Here is a 23,313-nt window from a genome sequence, read left to right as displayed (position 1 = left end):
CCAGAATTTTATTCATGAAGTTACACTAGTAAAACAACAGAATGTTGTATGAAATGTTTTTTTTGTTGCTAAATATACATTTTTTTTTTTTGTTAAAAAGTGACATCGAAGAAGTGTAATAAATACCCATAAACAAGATAACATTTTATTTGAAATGAATAACTCTTCACAGTCTTATTATATATAATTTCACAGCTAAGCCTAAATGTCATTTTAATATCTTAAATAAAAAACGGATAATCTTATTGTTAATGTTAAGACAGTATATAAGGCAGGCAACTTTTCTTTTTATACTAAACATAAAGTACTGTTGACATAATCAGTATAAAAACTAGTACAACAAGAGGCACATTCTTTACATTACAAAACAGTTGCAGTCCTCTAGGAATAATGCAAATGAATGTTACTCAGTCTTCCATTGAGGTTAGAATCCATTTGCAACAGTGCAACAGAGATGAAATGTGTAGGACACGATGCGAAATAAAAAAATAACCTCAAATATACAGGCATCATAATATACAGGCATCATAAACACCTCTAAAATAATTAATGGTTCATAACCCTTGTTTTAAAAAGAGTTAAATAATTGTTATTTAAAATTAACTATTGCAATTTTGCTATGTTTATGACTGACACTGAGACATAACTGTTGCCCCAGCACGACAAGTCTAAATCAGGGTCCAAGATGGTGGAGCCTCACGTACAGTTTCCCCACATCAGCATCACCGCAGGAACCTCTGCAAGAAACACAAGGCACAAAATGTCTCCCATCATCACTTTCCACAAACAGGACAACAATGAATATGACAATCAACAGGGGCACAGCAAACTACAAAAACAGATATGTGTAGAGGTACCAGAGGACCCAAAACAAAGGCCTTATTTAGTGAAGGAGAATGCATGCTGGGTAATTAAAGGGGGCTGTAGATCATGTTTCTAGTGTTGTGTGTTTAGATTTCCTCAACAACACCAAACATTGTCTGAAGGAGACAAAGCCATTCTTGTGTTGGGAGCACAAGGGTTCTGTCCACAATGTCAACCTATTCCCTATATAGTACACAACTTTTGACCAAAGCTCTATGGGCCCTGATCAAAAGAAGTGCACTATGTAGGGAATAGGGTGTAATTTGGGACGGACACCATTCTATGGAGCTGTGGGAGTTAAGAGAGGGAATGTTCGCATAATGTATCTCGCCATCTCTGTGAAAATGTACTTTCCAGGATGGATTCAAGAGACAAAATAGAAGCACTCAGTTAGCATTTAGACACACAAATAGCTCAATGAAAAACAATAGCTGGGATTCTTTCGAGATAATAATTTAAATCGTATTAATAAACTTTTTTAATTTGAAAAAAATATATAGAACAGTTGACAACATAAACTACGTATTATAGAAAAACACCTTATTCGGCCAACAAGCTGCAGTTCACTACACTAACATTAACATCTGCTAACCATGTGACCAATAACATCTGCTAACCATGTGTATGTGACCAATAACATCCGCTAACCATGTGACAAATAACATCTGCTAACCATGTGTATGTGACCAATAACATCCGCTAACCATGTGACAAATAACATCTGCTAACCATGTGACCAATAACATCTGCTAACCATGTGACCAATAACATCTGCTAACCATGTGTATGTGACCAATAACATCTGCTAACCATGTGACCAATAACATCTGCTAACCAGGTGACCAATAACATCTGCTAACCATGTGACCAATAACATCGGCTAACCATGTGTATGTGGCCAATAACATATGCTAACCATGTGACCAATAACATCTGCTAACCATGTGACCAATAACATCTGCTAACCATGTGTATGTGACCAATAACATCTGCTAACCATGTGACCAATAGCATCTGCTAACCATGTGTATGTGACCAATAACATCTTCTAACCATGTGTATGTGACCAATAACATCTGCTAACCATGTGTATTTGACCAATATCATCTGCTAACCATGTGTATGTGACCAATAACATCTGCTAACCATGTGACCAATAACATCTGCTAACCATGTGACCAATAACATCTGCTAACCATGTGACCAATAACATCTGCTAACCATGTGACCAATAACATCGGCTAACCATGTGACCAATAACATCTGCTAACCATGTGACCAATAACATCTGCTAACCATGTGACCAATAACATCTGCTAACCATGTGACCAATAACATCTGCTAACCATGTGACCAATAACATCGGCTAACCATGTGTATGTGACCAATAACATCTGCTAACCATGTGACCATTAACATCTGCTAACCATGTGACCAATACCATCTGCTAACCATGTGACCAATACCATCTGCTAACCATGTGACCAATAACATCGGCTAACCATGTGTATGTGACCAATAACATCTGCTAACCATGTGACCATTAACATCTGCTAACCATGTGACCAATACCATCTGCTAACCATGTGACCATTACCATCTGCTAACCATGTGACCATTACCATCTGCTAACCATGTGACCATTACCATCTGCTAACCATGTGACCATTACCATCTGCTAACCATGTGACCATTACCATCTGCTAACCATGTGACCATTACCATCTGCTAACCATGTGACCAATAACATCTGCTAACCATGTGTATGTGACCAATAACATCTGCTAACCATGTGTATGTGACCAATAACATCTGCTAACCATGTGTATGTGACCAATAACATCTGCTAACCATGTGCATGTGACCAATAACATCTGCTAACCATGTGCATGTGACCAATAACATCTGCTAACCATGTGTATGTGACCAATAACATCTGCCAACCATGTGTATGTGACCAATAACATCTGCTAACCATGTGTATGTGACCAATAACATCTGCTAACCATGTGTATGTAACCAATAACATCTGCTAACCATGTGTATGTGACCAATAACATCTGCTAACCATGTGTATGTGACCAATAACATCTACTAACCATGTGACCAATAACATCTGCTAACCATGTGACCAATAACATCTGCTAACCATGTGTATGTGACCAATAACATCTGCTAACCATGTGTATGTGACCAATAACATCTGCTAACCATGTGTATGTGACCAATAACATCTGCTAACCATGTGTATGTGACCAATAACATCTGCTAACCATGTGTATGTGACCAATAACATCTGCTAACCATGTGTATGTGACCAATAACATCTGCTAACCATGTGTATGTGACCAATAACATCTGCTAACCATGTGTATGTGACCAATAACATCTGCTAACCATGTGTATGTGACCAATAACATCTGCTAACCATGTGTATGTGACTAATAACATCTGCTAACCATGTGTATGTGACCAATACCATCTGCTAACCATGTGTATGTGACCAATAACATCTGCTAACCATGTGACCAATAACATCTGCTAACCATGTGTATGTGACCAATAACATCTGCTAACCATGTGTATGTGACCAATAACATCTGCTAACCATGTGTATGTGACCAATAACATCTGCTAACCATGTGTATGTGACTAATAACATCTGCTAACCATGTGTATGTGACCAATACCATCTGCTAACCATGTGTATGTGACCAATAACATCTGCTAACCATGTGACCAATAACATCTGCTAACCATGTGTATGTGACTAATAACATCTGCTAACCATGTGACCAATAACATCTGCTAACCATGTGTATGTGACCAATATCATCTGCTAACCATGTGTATGTGACCAATAACATCTGCTAACCATGTGTATGTGATCAATATCATCTGCTAACCATGTGACCATTAACATCTGCTAACCATGTGACCATTAACATCTACTAACCATGTGACCATTAACATCTGCTAACCATGTGACCATTAACATCTGCTAACCATGTGACCAATAACATCTGCTAACCATGTGACCAATAACATCTGCTAACCATGTGACCAATAACATCTGCTAACCATGTGACCATTAACATCTGCTAACCATGTGACCAATACCATCTGCTAACCATGTGACCAATACCATCTGCTAACCATGTGACCATTACCATCTGCTAACCATGTGACCATTACCATCTGCTAACCATGTGACCATTACCATCTGCTAACCATGTGACCATTACCATCTGCTAACCATGTGTATGTGACCAATAACATCTGATTTGAGTATGGGACACACAACAAACTTCTATGTAAGCATCCTAAATGGCACCAGTTTTGAATCAGTGGTTTAGAGAGCCAATGGCACCCTATTCCCTATGTAGTGCACTCCGTTTGACTAGACCCTGGTCAAAAGTAGTGCACTAAATTGGGAACAGTGTGCCATTTGTGATGGACCCTATATCTCCTCTCTCTTCCTTGGATCACCGGTCACTGAGAGGTTGTCGTTATTTAAACCAGCCAGTCCCTCCCTCTGCCCTCACACAGGCCACTATGGTATTTAAGTAGGAGGGGCTGTAGTGACCGGCTAAGACAGGGATCTATTGTGGGGATCTCAACTGTTTCATAGTATCCACTTATGGGATATGTCCAGAATGGCACCCTATTCCCTATGTCGAGCACTACTTTTGACCAGGGTCTAGTCAAACGTAGTGCACTACATAGGGAATAGGGTGCCATTGGCTCTCTAACCCGTTGATTAAAAACTAGAGCAGGAAGGCCTATTAGCAAACTCAGTCTGAACCCCCCCCCCCCCCCCCCCTGAAAAATAAGGGAACAGCAGTTACCAGGATATATATTTTGAAATCTGAGTTTATAGTTTGGGGCGGCGGGTAGGCTAGTGCTTCGAGCGTTGGACTAGTAACCCGAGAGGTTGCTGGATCGAATCCTTGAGCTGACAAAGTACAAATCTGTCATTCTGCCCCTGAACAAGGCAGTTGTTCCCCGCTAGGCCGTCATTGTAAATAAGAATCAGTTCTTAACTGACTTGCCTAGTTAAATTAATAATTTATTAAGTGTTGCAGTGTCTTGCATCCTCGATTTTACATCTCCCAACACTTAGAGATGTTTTGATCAACTAAAACCTTGTGATTGGAGGCTTGTTGACCACATGTACATGGCACCTTGGGGAAATGGTCTAATTACCATTGAAAAACATTTTGGAAATGTGTTTTAATTCATGTTGTTATCCCCTCGGACAAAATGCACATCTTGTTTGACATATTATTTCAATTAAATATCTGACCTGTACTATAGTCTGTCTGACCTGTACTATAGTCTATCTATCTGACCTGTACTATAGTCTGTCTGACCTGTACTCTAGTCTATCTGACCTGTACTATAGTCTATCTATCTGACCTGTACTATAGTATATCTATCTGACCTGTACTCTAGTCCATCTATCTGACCTGTACTCTAGTCCATCTATCTGACCTGTACTCTAGTATATCTATCTGACCTGTACTCTAGTCCATCTATCTGACCTGTACTCTAGTCCATCTATCTGACCTGTACTCTAGTCCATCTATCTGACCTGTACTCTAGTCCATCTATCTGACCTGTACTCTAGTCTATCTATCTGACCTGTACTCTAGTCTATCTATCTGACCTGTACTCTAGTCTATCTATCTGACCTGTACTCTAGTCTATCTATCTGACCTGTACTCTAGTCTATCTATCTGACCTGTACTCTAGTCTATCTATCTGACCTGTACTCTAGTCTATCTATCTGACCTGTACTCTAGTCTATCTATCTGACCTGTACTCTAGTCTATCTATCTGACCTGTACTCTAGTCTATCTATCTGACCTGTACTCTAGTCTATCTATCTGACCTGTACTCTAGTCTATCTATCTGACCTGTACTCTAGTCTATCTATCTGACCTGTACTCTAGTCTATCTATCTGACCTGTACTCTAGTCTATCTATCTGACCTGTACTCTAGTCTATCTATCTGACCTGTACTCTAGTCTATCTGACCTGTACTCTAGTCTATCTGACCTGTACTCTAGTCTATCTGACCTGTACTATGAAGGCAGCCATGGCAGAGAACAGGGCCAGTAGTGCCATGCGTCTGAGCCGGCGCAGGTTGACCTGCTTCAGGAGGAAGAAGCGTGCCCAGCCCAGCTTCTTAGCCGTGTGGGGTGGGTAACGCATGGCGTTGGCATCCTCTAGGTTGAGCTTCTTAATGAGACAGGCACGCAGGTGGCTGAGCTGGTCAAAGCCGTGCTGGCTGTGGTAGCGTCCCATACCACTGTTACCTTGGGGAAGGAGGGGAGGGGAGGGACACACACACACACGTCAGATACTAACAAGGGTGCTATTAAGACACACACATAACACACATATCAGTATCATATGTGTGTGTGTTGGTGTTAACTTACCCACCCCTCCGAAGGGGAGAGCACTGACAGTGAAGTGGACCAGACAGTCATTGGCCACTAGGGCCCCACTAGAAGTCTCTGCTATCACCCTCCTGATCAACTAGAGGTGGAGGGAGAGAGGAGGAGAGAGAGGGAGGGAGAGAGGGGGAGAGAGGTAAAGAGAGGTGGAAAGAGATGGAGAGAGGGGGAGAGAGAGGGAGGTAGAGAGAGGTGGAGAGAGATGGAGAGAGGGGGAAAGGGTGAGAAGGGGGGAGAGGGGGTGAGAGGGGGTGAGAAGGGGGAGAGGGGGTGAGAAGGGGGGAGAGGGGGAAAGAGGTGGGGAGAGGTGGAGAGAAAGGGAAGTGGAGAGAGGGAGGGAGAGAGGGAGGTGGAGAGAGGGAGAGAGAGGGAGGTGGAGAGAGGGAGAGAGAGAGAGGGAGGGAGAAAGGGAGAGAGAGAGGGAGATAGAGAGGGAGAGAGAGAGGGGATAGAGGGAGGGAAGTGGCGAGAGAGGGAGACAGAGAGGGAGGGAGATAGAGAGGGAGAGAGGGGGAGGGAGACAGAGAGGGAGGTGTACAGAGGGAGGGATGTGGAGAGATGGAGGGATGTGGAGAGAGGGAGGTAGAGAGAGATGGAGGGAGGTGGAGAGAGAGGGAGACAGAGAGGGAGAGAGAGGAAGCGAGAGAGAGACAGCGAGTCAGAGGGAGAGAGACAGAGAGACACTAACTTAGTATTTAACGTAGGTCATAAGTCATATTCATTAATATGGATATGTTTCATTAGTTAAAGTTGCATTAGTTTAATCTTACAGACTTTGGCTTTGATTAGACTTCTATGGTCTTTACCTTGTTGTCAGGTGAGAACACGTAGAGGGCCAGAGGCTTCTCTCTCTCATTGATGAACTGTATAGCCTCGTCCACTCCACTAACAGTGACAATGGGGAGCAGGGGACCAAAGATCTCCTCTTGCATCACCTTGGAGCCCCCTGTCACGTCCTTCAGCACCGTGGGGGCTGGACACACACGCACATTGAGAAATAACACACACAGTGAGCAGACACAATGGGGCAGGGGGGGGGGGGCTCGTGAATACTATAAACATGAGAAATAACACACACACACAGCCTTCAGGGGCCTCGTTAACGTACCTATATAGCATTGTGACTGGTCGCTGTCTCCTCCGATGGCCACAGTACTCCCCTCGAGCAGTGACATCACCCTCTGGAAGTGGCGCTGGTTAATGATGCGTCCGTAGTCCTCGAAGGTCTTTGGGTCGTCCGTATAAAACTCCTAACACAAACAAACAAAGGTAAAATACACTATTGCGAATGACCATTAAAATGCAGCTATAGGGCCTAGTGAAAGTCTGCACCCTCTTGAATGTTTTCCTTAACGTTTACCAGTATTGTGGTGGTAGCATCATGTTATGGGTATGCTTGTCACCGGCAGGGACTGGGGAGTTTGTCAGGATGAAAATAGATATGAAAAGGAGCAGAGCCCAGGTAAAAAGTTTGAGACCCCACCTCAGTCTCTAGAGTTGTATTTTTCAACGGGACAACTACACAAATGTTTACGCAAAAGCAGTGTCGAGTGTTCCTGAGTGGTCAAGTCTAGGTTCGGACATAAATCTGCTTAAAACACATTTAAATGTGGAGTAGGGTGTGTAGATATGTTGGAAAACACATTTAAATGTGGAGTAGGGTGTGTAGATATGTTGGAAAACACATGTAAATGTGGAGTAGGGTGTGTAGATATGTTGGAAAACACATGTAAATGTGGAGTAGGGTGTGTAGATATGTTGGAAAACACATTTAAATGTGGAGTAGGGGGTGTAGATATGTTGGAAAACACATGTAAATGTGGAGTAGGGGGTGTAGATATGTTGGAAAACACATGTAAATGTGGAGCAGGGGGTGTAGATATGTTGGAAAACACATTTAAATGTGGAGTAGGGGGTGTAGATATGTTGGAAAACACATTTAAATGTGGAGTAGGGGGTGTAGATATGTTGGAAAACACATGTAAATGTGGAGTAGGGGGTGTAGATATGTTGGAAAACATTTAAATGTGGAGTAGGGGGTGTAGATATGTTGGAAAACACATTTAAATGTGGAGTAGGGGGGTGTAGATATGTTGGAAAACACATTTAAATGTGGAGTAGGGGGTGTAGATATGTTGGAAAACACATTTAAATGTGGAGTAGGGGGTGTAGATATGTTGGAAAACATGTAAATGTGGAGTAGGGGGTGTAGATATGTTGGAAAACACATGTAAATGTGGAGTAGGGGGTGTAGATATGTTGGAAAACACATTTAAATGTGGAGTAGGGGGTGTAGATATGATGGAAAACACATGTAAATGTGGAGTAGGGGGTGTAGATATGTTGGAAAACACATGTAAATGTGGAGTAGGGGGTGTAGATATGTTGGAAAACACATTTAAATGTGAAGTAGGGGGGTGTAGATATGATGGAAAACACATGTAAATGTGGAGTAGGGGGTGTAGATATGATGGAAAACACATGTAAATGTGGAGTAGGGGGTGTAGATATGATGGAAAACACATTTAAATGTGGAGCAGGGGGTGTAGATATGTTGGAAAACACATTTAAATGTGGAGTAGGGGGTGTAGATATGTTGGAAAACACATGTAAATGTGGAGTAGGGGGTGTAGATATGTTGGAAAACACATGTAAATGTGGAGTAGGGGTGTAGATATGTTGGAAAACACATGTAAATGTGGAGTAGGGGGTGTAGATATGATGGAAAACACATGTAAATGTGGAGTAGGGGGTGTAGATATGATGGAAAACACATGTAAATGTGGAGTAGGGGGTGTAGATATGATGGAAAACACATTTAAATGTGGAGCAGGGGGTGTAGATATGTTGGAAAACACATTTAAATGTGGAGCAGGGGGTGTAGATATGTTGGAAAACACATTTAAATGTGGAGTAGGGGGTGTAGATATGTTGGAAAACACATGTAAATGTGGAGCAGGGGGTGTAGATATGTTGGAAAACACATGTAAATGTGGAGCAGGGGGTGTAGATATGTTGGAAAACACATGTAAATGTGGAGCAGGGGGTGTAGATATGATGGAAAACATGTAAATGTGGAGTAGGGGGTGTAGATATGTTGGAAAACACATGTAAATGTGGAGTAGGGTGTGTAGATATGTTGGAAAACACATGTAAATGTGGAGTAGGGGGTGTAGATATGTTGGAAAACACATGTAAATGTGGAGTAGGGGGTGTAGATATGTTGGAAAACACATGTAAATGTGGAGCAGGGGGTGTAGATATGTTGGAAAACACATGTAAATGTGGAGTAGGGGGTGTAGATATGTTGGAAAACACATTTAAATGTGGAGTAGGGGGTGTAGATATGTTGGAAAACACATTTAAATGTGGAGTAGGGGGTGTAGATATGTTGGAAAACACATTTAAATGTGGAGTAGGGTGTGTAGATATGTTGGAAAACACATGTAAATGTGGAGCAGGGGGTGTAGATATGTTGGAAAACACATGTAAATGTGGAGTAGGGGGTGTAGATATGTTGGAAAACACATTTAAATGTGGAGTAGGGGGTGTAGATATGTTGGAAAACACATTTAAATGTGGAGTAGGGGGTGTAGATATGTTGGAAAACACATTTAAATGTGGAGTAGGGTGTGTAGATATGTTGGAAAACACATGTAAATGTGGAGTAGGGGGTGTAGATATGTTGGAAAACACATTTAAATGTGGAGTAGGGTGTGTAGATATGTTGGAAAACACATGTAAATGTGGAGTAGGGGGTGTAGATATGTTGGAAAACACATGTAAATGTGGAGTAGGGGGTGTAGATTTAAATGTGGAGTAGGGTGTGTAGATATGATGGGAAACACATTTAAACGTGGAGTAGGGTGTGTAGATATGTTGGAAAACAAGTTCAAGGGGGTGTCGACTTTCTACAGGCACTGAGTGAATTACAGCTGATGTCAACTTCTTTAAGAACAGGGGGGTGGCAGGGAGCCTAGTGGTTAGAGGAGGCAGGTAGCCTAGTGGTTAGAGGAGGCAGGTAGCCTAGTGGTTAGAGGAGGCAGGGAGCCTAGTGGTTAGAGGAGGCAGGGAGCCTAGTGGTTAGAGGAGGCAGGTAGCCTAGTGGTTAGAGGAGGCAGGTAGCCTAGTGGTTAGAGGAGGCAGGTAGCCTAGTGGTTAGAGGAGGCAGGTAGCCTAGTGGTTAGAGGAGGCAGGTAGCCTAGTGGTTAGAGGAGGCAGGTAGCCTAGTGGTTAGAGGAGGCAGGTAGCCTAGTGGTTAGAGGAGGCAGGTAGCCTAGTGGTTAGAGGCAGGTAGCCTAGTGGTTAGAGGAGGCAGGTAGACTAGTGGTTAGAGGAGGCAGGTAGCCTAGTGGTTAGAGCGTTGGGCCAGTAACCGAAAGGTTGCTGGATCGAATCCCTGGGCTGACGAGGTAAAAATCTGTCATTCTGCCCCCGAACAAGGCGGTTAAACCCACTGTTTCCCTGGTATGCCATCATTGTAAATAACTGACTTGCCTAGTTAAATAAACGATTAAATAGAACTGAAGAGGAAGTGAATTACAGCTGTTGACTTCTTTAAGAACAGACGTGACATAGATCTTAGTTGCCGGATAAAGGTTCTGTATGAGTGGTCTGTAGTCAATACCGGTTCTGAGCTAACGTACCACTCCTTGTACTCTGGGTCAGGTGAAGTAGTGGAATGTTAATTACCCTACTGTATGTGTAAGCCCCATTCTGACTAATTTCTATTCAACTCATTTGTATAATCTCTGCTGTACATGCAGACTATGATACCGTGATGCATTTCCTGATCTCCTCCACCACTCTGTTCTGGATGCTGGGTTCACACAGGATGTAGTCTGGGGCGATGCACGTCTGACCACAGTTCACAAACTTCCCCCAGGTGATACGCCTGGGGAAACACAGAGGAGTAAATGGGCTTCTCATCTGAGTAAAGTAAGAAACGGTCTTTGAGCTGCTCTCATCTGAGTAAAGTAAGAAACGGTCTTTGAGCTGTTCTCATTTGAAACAGTCTTTGAGCTGTTCTCATTTGAAACGGTCTTTGAGCTGTTGCAGTGACGCTGCCCACAATATACAATTTCCAAGATTTTAGATGACCAAGGACAAAATGACACAGATTGAATAACTCTCAAGGAATATGGGGCAGTCTGCCACTGACCGGCACGCAACTCTGAGGTCGACGTCCTTATCGATGTAACAGGGGCTCTTCCCTCCCAGCTCCAGGGTCACAGGGGTGAGGTGTCGGGCTGCGGCTTCCATCACCAGTTTACCCACAGTGCTGTTCCCTGTGTAGAAGATGTGGTCGAAACGCTGACGCAGCAACTCCTGGGTCTCTGAGACACCCCCACACACTACAGGGTACAGCTCCTGGGGAGGACACACACACACACACACAAACTTCAGTTTCCTCTCACCATGAACAGAAGCCCACGACACAAGAGGGTTTGAAATGAGAATTGAAAGGAAACACAGTGGCCTTCAGACAGGATTCACACTCCTCGACTTTCCCCACATTTTGTTGTTATAGCCTGAATTTAAAATGGATTTGATTGACCTACACACAACAACAACAACAACAACAACAACGCCCTACAATGTCAAAGTGGAAATATGTTTGTTCAAATTTTTTACTGATTAAATAAAAAATGAAAAGCTGAAATGTTTTGAGTCAATAAGTATTCTACCCCGTTGTTATGGCGATGCCTCAATAAGTATTCTACCCCGTTGTTATGGCGATGCCTCAATAAGTATTCTACCCCGTTGTTATGGCGATGCCTCAATAAGTATTCTACCCCGTTGTTATGGCGATGCCTCAATAAGTATTCTACCCCGTTGTTATGGCGATGCCTCAATAAGTATTCTACCCCGTTGTTATGGCGATGCCTCAATAAGTTCAGGAGTAAACCGTAATGGACTCCCTTTGTATGCAATAGTGTTTAACATGTTTTTTGAATGACTACCTCATCTCTGTACAACACGCATACAATTATCTATGAAGTCCCTCAGTCGAGCAGTGAATTTTAAACACAGATTCAACCACAAAGACCAAGGAGATTTTCCAATGCCTGCAAAAGAAGGAAACCGATTGGTAGATGGGAAAAAAAAAAAAAAAAAAAGCAGAAATTGAATTTCCTTATGAACATGGTGAATTTATTAACTACACTTTGGATGGTGTATCAATATATCCAGTCACTACAAAGATACAGGTGTCCTACCTAACTCAGTTGCCGGAGAGGAAGGAAACTGCTCAGGGATTTCACCATGAGACCAATTGTAATTTAAAAAAAGTCAGAGTTTAATGGCTGTGATGGGAGAAAACTGAGGACGGATCAACAACATTGTAGTTACTCCACAATACTAACCTAATTGACAGAGTGAAAATAAGGAAGTCTGTTCCAAAACATGCATCCTGTTCGCAACAAGGCACTAAAGTAATACTGCAAAGAATATGGCAAAGCAATTCACTTTTTGTCCTGAATACAAAGTGTTATGTTTGGGGCATATCCAATACAACACATTACTGAGTCCCACTCTCCATATGATCAAGCATAGTGGTGGCTGCATCATGTTATGGGTATGCTTGTAATCGTTAAGGACTGTGGAGTTTTTCAGGATAAAAATGAAACAGAATGGAGGTAAGGACAGGCAAAATCCTAGAGGAAAACCTGGTTCAGTCTGCTTTCTACCAGACACTGGGAGATTAATTCACCTTTCAACAGGACAATAACCTAAAACACAAGGACAAATCTACACTGGAGTTGCTTACCAAGAAGACAGTGAATGTTCCCGACTGGCCGAGTTTTGACATAAATCTTCTTGAAAATCTATGGCAAGACATGAAAACGGCTATCTAGCCATAATCAACAACCAATCTGACAGAGCTTGAAGAATTTTGAAATGAATAATGGGCAAATGTTGCACAATCCAGGTGTGGAAAGCTCTTAGAGACTTACCCAGAAAGACTGTAATCGCTGATAAAGGTGCTTCTACAAAGTATTGACTCGAGGGTGGGAATACTTATGTCAATGTGATTTCTGTATTTCATTGTCAATACGTTTGCAAAAAAATGTTTAAAAAAACAAACATGTTTGCACTTTGTCTTTATGGGGTGTTGTATAATAGATAGTTGAGAAAAAAATAATATTTCATCCATTTTGAATTCAGGCTTTAACAACAAAATGTTTCAACAAGATATAAGTATAACACGAGTAAAGTAAGTAAGCAGACTATATACAGGGTCAGTACCATATTAACAATGTACAGGGATACTGGAGTGATAGAGGTAGATATGTAGAGGGGTAAGGGGACAGGGATACTGGAGTGATGGAGGTAGATACTGTATGTATAGGGGGAAGGTGACTATATACAGGGTCAGTACCATATTAACAATGTACAGAGATACTGGAGTGATGGAGGTAGATATGTAGAGGGGTAAGGTGACTATATACAGGGTCAGTACCATATTAACAATGTATAGGGATACTGGAGTGATGGAGGTAGATATGTAGAGGGGTAAGGGGACAGGGATACTGGAGTGATGGAGGTAGATATGTAGAGGGGTAAGGTGACTATATACAGGGTCAGTACCATATTAACAATGTACAGGGATACTGGAGTGATGGAGGTAGATATGTAGAGGGGTAATGTGACTATATACAGGGTCAGTACCATATTAACAATGTACAGGGATACTGGAGTGATGGAGGTAGATATGTAGAGGGGTAAGGGGACAGGGATACTGGAGTGATGGAGGTAGATATGTAGAGGGGGAAGGGGACTATATACAGGGTCAGTTCCATATTAACAATGTACAGGGATACTGGAGTGATAGAGGTAGATACTGTATGTACAGGGATACTGGAGTGATAGAGGTAGATACTGTATGTACAGGGATACTGGAGTGATAGAGGTAGATACTGTATGTACAGGGATACTGGAGTGATAGAGGTAGATACTGTATGTACAGGGATACTGGAGTGATAGAGGTAGATACTGTATGTACAGGGATACTGGAGTGATAGAGGTAGATACTGTATGTACAGGGATACTGGAGTGATAGAGGTAGATACTGTATGTACAGGGATACTGGAGTGATAGAGGTAGATACTGTATGTACAGGGATACTGGAGTGATAGAGGTAGATACTGTATGTACAGGGATACTGGAGTGATAGAGGTAGATACTGTATGTACAGGGATACTGGAGTGATAGAGGTAGATACTGTATGTACAGGGATACTGGAGTGATAGAGGTAGATACTGTATGTACAGGGATACTGGAGTGATAGAGGTAGATACTGTATGTACAGGGATACTGGAGTGATAGAGGTAGATACTGTATGTACAGGGATACTGGAGTGATAGAGGTAGATACTGTATGTACAGGGATACTGGAGTGATAGAGGTAGATACTGTATGTACAGGGATACTGGAGTGATAGAGGTAGATACTGTATGTACAGGGATACTGGAGTGATAGAGGTAGATACTGTATGTACAGGGATACTGGAGTGATAGAGGTAGATACTGTATGTACAGGGATACTGGAGTGATAGAGGTAGATACTGTATGTACAGGGATACTGGAGTGATAGAGGTAGATACTGTATGTACAGGGATACTGGAGTGATAGAGGTAGATACTGTATGTACAGGGATACTGGAGTGATGGAGGTAGATACTGTATGTACAGGGATACTGGAGTGATAGAGGTAGATACTGTATGTACAGGGATACTGGAGTGATAGAGGTAGATACTGTATGTACAGGGATACTGGAGTGATAGAGGTAGATACTGTATGTACAGGGATACTGGAGTGATAGAGGTAGATACTGTATGTACAGGGATACTGGAGTGATAGAGGTAGATACTGTATGTATAGGGATACTGGAGTGATAGAGGTAGATACTGTATGTACAGGGATACTGGAGTGATAGAGGTAGATACTGTATGTATAGGGATACTGGAGTGATAGAGGTAGATACTGTATGTACAGGGATACTGGAGTGATAGAGGTAGATACTGTATGTACAGGGATACTGGAGTGATAGAGGTAGATACTGTATGTACAGGGATACTGGAGTGATAGAGGTAGATACTGTATGTACAGGATACTGGAGTGATAGAGGTAGATACTGTATGTACAGGGATACTGGAGTGATAGAGGTAGATACTGTATGTACAGGGATACTGGAGTGATAGAGGTAGATACTGTATGTACAGGGATACTGGAGTGATAGAGGTAGATACTGTATGTACAGGGATACTGGAGTGATAGAGGTAGATACTGTATGGACAGGGATACTGGAGTGATAGAGGTAGATACTGTATGTATAGGGATACTGGAGTGATAGAGGTAGATACTGTATATACAGGGATACTGGAGTGATAGAGGTAGATACTGTATGTACAGGGATACTGGAGTGATAGAGGTAGATACTGTATGTACAGGGATACTGGAGTGATAGAGGTAGATACTGTATGTACAGGGATACTGGAGTGATAGAGGTAGATACTGTATGTACAGGGATACTGGAGTGATAGAGGTAGATACTGTATGTACAGGGATACTGGAGTGATAGAGGTAGATACTGTATGTACAGGGATACTGGAGTGATAGAGGTAGATACTGTATGTACAGGGATACTGGAGTGATAGAGGTAGATACTGTATGTACAGGGATACTGGAGTGATAGAGGTAGATACTGTATGTACAGGGATACTGGAGTGATAGAGGTAGATACTGTATGTACAGGGATACTGGAGAGATGGAGGTAGATACTGTATGTACAGGGATACTGGAGTGATAGAGGTAGATACTGGAGTGATGGAGGTAGATACTGTATGTACAGGGATACTGGAGAGATGGAGGTAGATACTGTATGTACAGGGATACTGGAGAGATGGAGGTAGATACTGTATGTACAGGGATACTGGAGAGATGGAGGTAGATACTGTATGTACAGGGATACTGGAGTGATAGAGGTAGATACTGGAGTGATAGAGGTAGATACTGTATGTACAGGGATACTGGAGTGATAGAGGTAGATACTGTATGTATAGGGATACTGGAGTGATAGAGGTAGATACTGTATGTACAGGGATACTGGAGTGATAGAGGTAGATACTGTATGTACAGGGATACTGGAGTGATAGAGGTAGATACTGTATGTACAGGGATACTGGAGTGATAGAGGTAGATACTGTATGTACAGGGATACTGGAGTGATAGAGGTAGATACTGTATGTACAGGGATACTGGAGTGATAGAGGTAGATACTGTATGTACAGGGATACTGGAGTGATAGAGGTAGATACTGTATGTACAGGGATACTGGAGTGATAGAGGTAGATACTGTATGTACAGGGATACTGGAGTGATAGAGGTAGATACTGTATGTACAGGGATACTGGAGTGATAGAGGTAGATACTGTATGTACAGGGATACTGGAGTGATGAGGTAGATACTGTATGTACAGGGATACTGGAGTGATGAGGTAGATACTGTATGTACAGGGATACTGGAGTGATAGAGGTAGATACTGTATGTACAGGGATACTGGAGTGATAGAGGTAGATACTGTATGTACAGGGATACTGGAGTGATAGAGGTAGATACTGTATGTACAGGGATACTGGAGTGATAGAGGTAGATACTGTATGTACAGGGATACTGGAGTGATAGAGGTAGATACTGTATGTACAGGGATACTGGAGTGATGAGGTAGATACTGTATGTACAGGGATACTGGAGTGATGAGGTAGATACTGTATGTATAGTACCATATTAGTTAAGTTAATAGTTAAGTTAAGACTTTGTAGCGCCACCTTTGCTGCGATTACAGCTGTAAGTCGCTTGGGGTATGTCTCTATCAGTTTTGCACATCGAGAGACTGACATTTTTTCCCATTCCTCCTTGCAAAACAGCTCGAGCTCAGTGAGGTTGGATGGAGAGCATTTGTGAACAGCAGTTTTCAGTTCTTTCCACAGATTCTCGATTGGATTCAGGTCTGGACTTTGACTTGGCCATTCTAACACCTGGATATGTTTATTTTTGAACCATTCCATTGTAGATTTTGCTTTATGTTTTGGATCATTGTCTTGTTGGAAGACAAATCTCCGTCCCAGTCTCATGTCTTTTGCAGACTCCATCAGGTTTTCTTCCAGAATGGTCCTGTATTTGGCTCCATCCATCTTCCCATCAATTTTAACCATCTTCCCTGTCCCTGCTGAAGAAAAGCAGGCCCAAACCATGATGCTGCCACCACCATGTTTGACAGTGGAGATGGTGTGTTCAGGGTGATGAGCTGTGTTGCTTTTACGCCAAACATAACGTTTTGCATTGTTGCCAAAAAGTTCAATTTTGGTTTCATCTGACCAGAGCACCTTCTTCCACATGTTTGGTGTGTCTCCCAGGTGGCTTGTGGCAAACTTTAAACAACACTTTTATGGATATCTTTAAGAAATGGCTTTCTTCTTGCCACTCTTCCATAAACGCCAGATTTGTGCTGATTGTTGTCCTATGGACAGAGTCTCCCACCTCAGCTGTAGATCTCTGCAGTTCATCCAGAGTGATCATGGGCCTCTTGACTGCATCTCTGATCAGTCTTCTCCTTGTATGAGCTGAAAGTTTAGAGGGACGGCCAGGTCTTGGTAGATTTGCAGTGGTCTGATACTCCTTCCATTTCAATATTATCGCTTGCACAGTGCTCCTTGGGATGTTTAAAGCTTGGGAAATCTTTTTGTATCCAAATCCGGCTTTAAACTTCTTCACAACAGTATCTCGGACCTGCCTGGTGTGTTCCTTGTTCTTCATGATGCTCTCTGCGCTTTTAACGGACCTCTGAGACTATCACAGTGCAGGTGCATTTATACGGAGACTTGATTACACACAGGTGGATTGTATTTATCATCATTAGTCATTTAGGTCAACATTGGATCATTCAGAGATCCTCACTGAACTTCTGGAGAGAGTTTGCTGCACTGAAAGTAAAGGGGCTGAATAATTTTGCGCGCCCAATTTTTCAGTTTTTAATTTGTTAAAAAAGTTTGAAATATCCAATAAATGTCGTTCCACTTCATGATTGTGTCCCACTTGTTGTTGATTCTTCACAAAAAAATACAGTTTTATATCTTTATGTTTGAAGCCTGAAATGTGGCAAAAGGTCGCAAAGTTCAAGGGGGCCGAATACTTTCGCAAGGCACTGTAGTTAGCTATTTAGCAGTCATATGGCTTGGGGATAGAAGCTGTTCAGGAGCCTGTTGGTGTAAATGTAGAATAGGTCAAAGGGTTTCTGAAGGCTGTGTAAAGGAGTAAACATGCATCTGATAGGGATTTGATGCTAGTGAAGTGACCTTGTCCAGGTAGAGAGGGAGCAGTTCCTCCATGACCTTGGCTGAATGAGAGCTGACCTCTGACGGCTTAACCACAGCAGCATTACCTGAGGGATGGAGAGATGGGAGGGAGGGATGGATGAGGGAGGGAGGGATGGAGAGATGGGAGGGAGGGATGAGGGAGGGAGAGATGGGATGGAGAGATGGGATGGAGAGATGGGAGGGAGGGAGGGAGGGAGGGAGGGAGGGAGGGAGGGAGGGAGGGAGGGAGGGAGGGAGGGAGGGATGAGGGAGGGAGGGATGGATGAGGGAGAGATGGATGAGGGAGGGATGGAGAGATGGGATGGAGGGAGGGATGAGGGAGGGAGGGTTGGATGAGGGAGGGATGAAGGAGGGATTAGGGAGGGATGAAGGAGGGATGGATGAGGGAGGGATGACGGAGAGATGCAGAAGAGAGGTGGTATTAGACAGTGAATGTGTAACCATAACAACGTTCTGTGAGGATTCTGGTGTTATGCACTATAGCCCGTTACCATATATGTGATTGAATATGATCTGCTGTTGGCTTGTGTGGATGTATGTGTTATGCACTATAGCCCGTTACCATATATGTGATTGAATATTATCTGCTGTTGGCTTGTGTGGATGTATGTGTTATGCAACATAGCTGACTTGAGACATTGTTAACAGTTTCAGGGCCTTTCTCATGATGGAAAAATACAGAATAACATAAAAATGGACACATACAGAACGTAGTGTCGGGAACAAACAGTCTTTTGTTAGATAACAGGAGCCAGGTGTGAGATAACTGTATCGAGCATGGACGCATAGATATTCTACACAACTACAACGACTGACCGCTGAAGCGCCTAGGGGGCTGGGACCAGCTCGTGCGCCAACAATCAACGATAGGCTGGGTGAGTTTAAACCACGCCCAGTCTCTACTCTGACAGGCTGGCTCAGAAGCAGGAATGACTTCTGTCAGTATATTATAATATCTTTGTCAGGAACAAGTCAGTTCTCTGTTGGCATTAGCTCCATGTTAGCCTGCTGAAGTAAAGCCTAGGCATTAGCTCCATGTTAGCCTGCTGAAGTAAAGCCTATAGGCATTAGCTCCATGTTAGCCTGCTGAAGTAAAGCCTAGGCATTAGCTCCATGCTAGCCTGCTGAGGTAAAGCCTAGGCATTAGCTCGGGGAGCTAACACAAGCTTCCAAGTCTCAGGCAAGGTTATTCATCACGCAAACATTGTTTACACACAGAACCACCTCCATTGCGTTTTCTACTACAGTACCTGCAGCAATAGCCGCGACCAGGGGCTGGAGGGTCACTGCCCAGGGATAGTTCCATGCCCCGATGATGAGGACCACTCCCAGAGGCTCTGGCTGGATGTATACCTGTGACAAGACGTAGACTATGTTTTTAATCTATGATCCCCCATCCTTCATATGTTCTGTAGGGGTGGCATGTAGCCTAGTGGTTAGACAGTTGGGCCAGTAACCGAAAGGTTTCTGGATCGAATCCATGAGCTGCCCCTGAACAAGGTAAAGCCTAGGAACCCACTGTTCCTAGGCCGTCATTATAAATAAGAATTTGTTCTTAACGGACTTGCCTAGTCAAATAAAGGTTAGATTTTAAAAAATGTAAACGTTCTATGTTGTATTTTATGTAATGTAATGAGATTACAGGACATAAAATACATTTAGGTGGAAACAGACAATAAGGTCCGATGGGCCCTGGTCACAAGTAGTGCACAATATAGGGAATAGGCTGCCATTTGGGACCCTACAATGTTTATCTTGTCTTACCTCGTCTAAGATGGTGAGGAGGCTCTTCTCTACAGGCCGAGGGGCAGCCCATTCTGCTAGCCTCTCCACAGCCACGTCGATCTCCCCTTCCAGACCCAGGGTCTCAAACAACTCTGTGCTGTGTTCAGTCTGCAACAGGTCAAGGACACACACACCATTACACCAATCAGTCAGTCATATTTATATAGCCATTTTTACAAAAACATTGTCAGAGTGCTCTACAGTAGGTTAACACATACCGGTAGTTATAAGTGGGTTATAATGAGATGTCCAGACTACATATTAACTTATTCTAAAAACTACTTATAAACCATTTTACAACCCCCTTAAAGGATACCTTTATGTAAATTGTCAAATTAAACTCTCAAATGGTAAACTATTCCCTTTATAGTGTGCTACTTTTGACCAGGACCCAGGGCTCTAAAGCAGTGCACTATAAAGGGACTAGGGTGTAATTTGGGACTCTACTCCAACGCTCACCTTGTTAAGGTCCTTCTTGACAGCGTCTGCAATGTCCTTGCGTCTCTCTGTGATGAAACGGTGCAGGTTCTTAAGCTGGTGAACTCTGAACTTCAGGGGTTTCGACATACCGGTCTGGAAGGCCCTCCTTGCCCTCTCTACCACCAGCTGTTCCCGAGACATACTACTACCGTACTGGGTCAAGGACTGGTAGAACAGGGGACACTAAGGAAATGCATTATTGGGTTAGTAGCTAACGTTACATGTTGTGTGCTACCGAGGTACAGTGTGTGTGTGTTATCAAAACGGAGATAAGGATGCCTCTCTTATATTTCTACTCGTACATAACTATAGGGTAGGAATGTCAAAGTGTATTCATTAAAGCCAGTAGCCTAATAGGAGGAATCAACAATAATGCAAAAGTATATGTCTATGTGGTAGTAATACACACTATTATAAGGCAAGGATCTTTACCGGGATATTGCTGTAGGCACTCGATTCCAAAACAACGCCTGTATAATACTGGAGTTTTGCCATTCAAATAAAGGGGCTGAGCTACTAGCCAACGTTAGCTAAATGGCTAACAGCTAAAAAAAAACAACAACAACATTGAATTACAGAACCGTTCATATTCGAAGGCAACTAAAATGGCAAACCCAGATTTTCATAGCAATACCTTGTAAAGTCAGCAGAGAAATGTGGTATATTTTTGAACGAACGTTTGCACTTCAGTTGACCCCAATAGTGCAACACTGTAGCATCTCACCTCAGTACAGTAGCTTTCGTCCTGTTATCCGACAAAATTATAACAGTAACACCACGTCATCGGAGGGGGAAGGGCCACCACAGCGAACACCATGGCGGTTGGTTAAGCAATATGTCAATCCAACTCGAGAAGCAAGGTTTGTCAAATGACAAGTGTAGATCGTTTGACTCTTGCCCATTTGGGAAGTAGTCGCCGCCTATTTGATGGTGCCCACAGATGATAGAACAAAGAGACAGATGTTTCACCGGATGTATAAATCTGTAGCATCCGGTTGGAATTTTCATTCCCAAATATGGTGCGAGGAAGAAGCCCAGTCAGAGAATAAGAGGCGAGAGAGGTTTCACTCTCACCAAAATCTGTCGAAAATAAACCCAATGCGTTTCTACAGTAGCTGTGCGTAGCTAACATCATCGAGGAAGGCAAGGCAGAAAAAAACAAGCTATACAACCTAGGTGTTGTGATAATTGCGTTGTTTGCTCTATAACCTGTCAGTTCATATACCTTGCCACCGTGATATATAGGCCTAGACAATAAGACACTGTGGCAGAATAAATTCAACCACACCTTTGTTTAATCACAAAACCAGAGAGCAACAACTGTCTGTTGAAGTCCACAAAGCATATTCCCATGTAACAAATAATTTTGGGATGTTACCTGCCTACATATAGACTTGAAATCATTGGCTACTTTAATAAATGGAACACTAGCCACTTTAATAATGTTTACATATCTTGCATTACTCATCTCATATGTATATACTATATTTTAAACCATCTACTGCATCTTGCCTATGCTGCTCTGTCATTGCTCATCTATATATTTACATTTTCTTATTCCATTCCTTTACTTAGATGTGTGTGTATTAGGTATTTCTTGTGTAATTATTAGATAATACTTGTTAGATGTTTTTTCTGACAATGACACTGTCGGAACTAGAAGCAAAAGCCTTTTGCTACACTCGCAATTTAACCTGCTAACGATGTGTATGTGACCAATACAATTTGATTTGATTTGATTTACATGGCCTACAGCATTGTCTGGCAAATTCATGTTTCTGACATTTTCGGACTACAAAACAACTATTGATTTTGAACCACAGAGAGTTACCCGCAAGAGGCAAAGAAAACAGGAGCTGCCTCCACTACTCCAGCACCATTTCAATTAAAACATTTCAACATCTTCAAATCACCTCTGCTTAGTCTAAAACAGTGACAACTAAAGATACCAAAAACAATTTCGTCCAATCAACATAAGCTAGATGTGATATGGCTGTCCATGATTTCTGATTTGTGTGTGTGTGTAGAAAAGTAGAAAAAACATGACTCACCCTACTTGTAGAGAAACGCCAATGTCATCCTCCTCTCGTTCATGTTGACGAAGCGGTCTATGACTCTGTCATACAGTACACTCTTTTAGTTTTGTTGTTCTTGGCTTGCTAAAACGCTTGCTCGCTAGCCTAGCTTCCTTTCATGGGCAACAATGAGCCAACTAGTTAAGATTAGCGTACTACATCTAACTACATATTGAACTTCCATCCTCTCAGGCCAGAGGCACAACAATTTATTAATTTATGGTTGGATCAGAATTGCCGTTTTAATCATTGGCCAGTACGGAGAATTAAG

At 42.5% G+C, this 23,313-nt stretch overlaps 1 protein-coding gene across 6 annotated transcripts; it reads right to left on the bottom strand.

Annotated features, from left to right (window-relative positions):
• Positions 1-119: 119 nt before the first annotated feature.
• Positions 120-23,083, bottom strand: LOC109876466 (aldehyde dehydrogenase family 3 member A2). Of its 6 annotated transcripts, none has more exons than XM_031791247.1 (12): positions 23,019-23,083; positions 20,947-21,150; positions 20,467-20,595; positions 19,953-20,055; positions 18,682-18,767; positions 11,488-11,696; positions 11,103-11,220; positions 7,435-7,576; positions 7,133-7,299; positions 6,309-6,408; positions 5,947-6,185; positions 120-737 (listed from the first exon to the last, which is right to left on the bottom strand). In XM_031791247.1, exons 2-12 carry the CDS (start codon positions 21,106-21,108, stop codon positions 723-725), a joined length of 1,470 nt encoding a protein of 489 aa, XP_031647107.1. In that variant the 5' UTR covers positions 21,109-21,150; positions 23,019-23,083; the 3' UTR covers positions 120-722. The 6 variants fall into 6 exon arrangements, with proteins under 6 accessions (XP_031647107.1, XP_031647106.1, XP_031647108.1 ...); XM_031791246.1 differs by lacking the exon at positions 23,019-23,083 and adding an exon at positions 21,692-21,818; XM_031791248.1 differs by lacking the exon at positions 23,019-23,083 and adding an exon at positions 21,602-21,736.
• Between the last annotated feature and the right edge of the window lie 230 nt (positions 23,084-23,313).

This window comes from Oncorhynchus kisutch, linkage group LG15 (genome assembly GCF_002021735.2).
Source record: "Oncorhynchus kisutch isolate 150728-3 linkage group LG15, Okis_V2, whole genome shotgun sequence".
Classification (NCBI taxonomy): Eukaryota; Metazoa; Chordata; class Actinopteri; order Salmoniformes; family Salmonidae; genus Oncorhynchus; species Oncorhynchus kisutch.
Note: the sequence above shows the minus strand (reverse complement) of the source record. Positions and strands in the feature narration are given on the sequence as shown.

Bases quoted from the DNA above. Each gene is read 5' to 3' on its own strand.
- LOC109876466 (XM_031791244.1), bottom strand. From the start codon at position 21,462: ATGGCAAAACTCCAGTATTATACAGGCGTTGTTTTGGAATCGAGTGCC. The intron at 21,151-21,399 runs GTAAAGATCCTT...GCATTTCCTTAG, and splicing joins GTGCCTACAGCAATATCCCG to TGTCCCCTGTTCTACCAGTC. The intron at 7,577-11,102 runs GTATCATAGTCT...TGTTTGTGTTAG, and splicing joins AGATCAGGAAATGCATCACG to GAGTTTTATACGGACGACCC.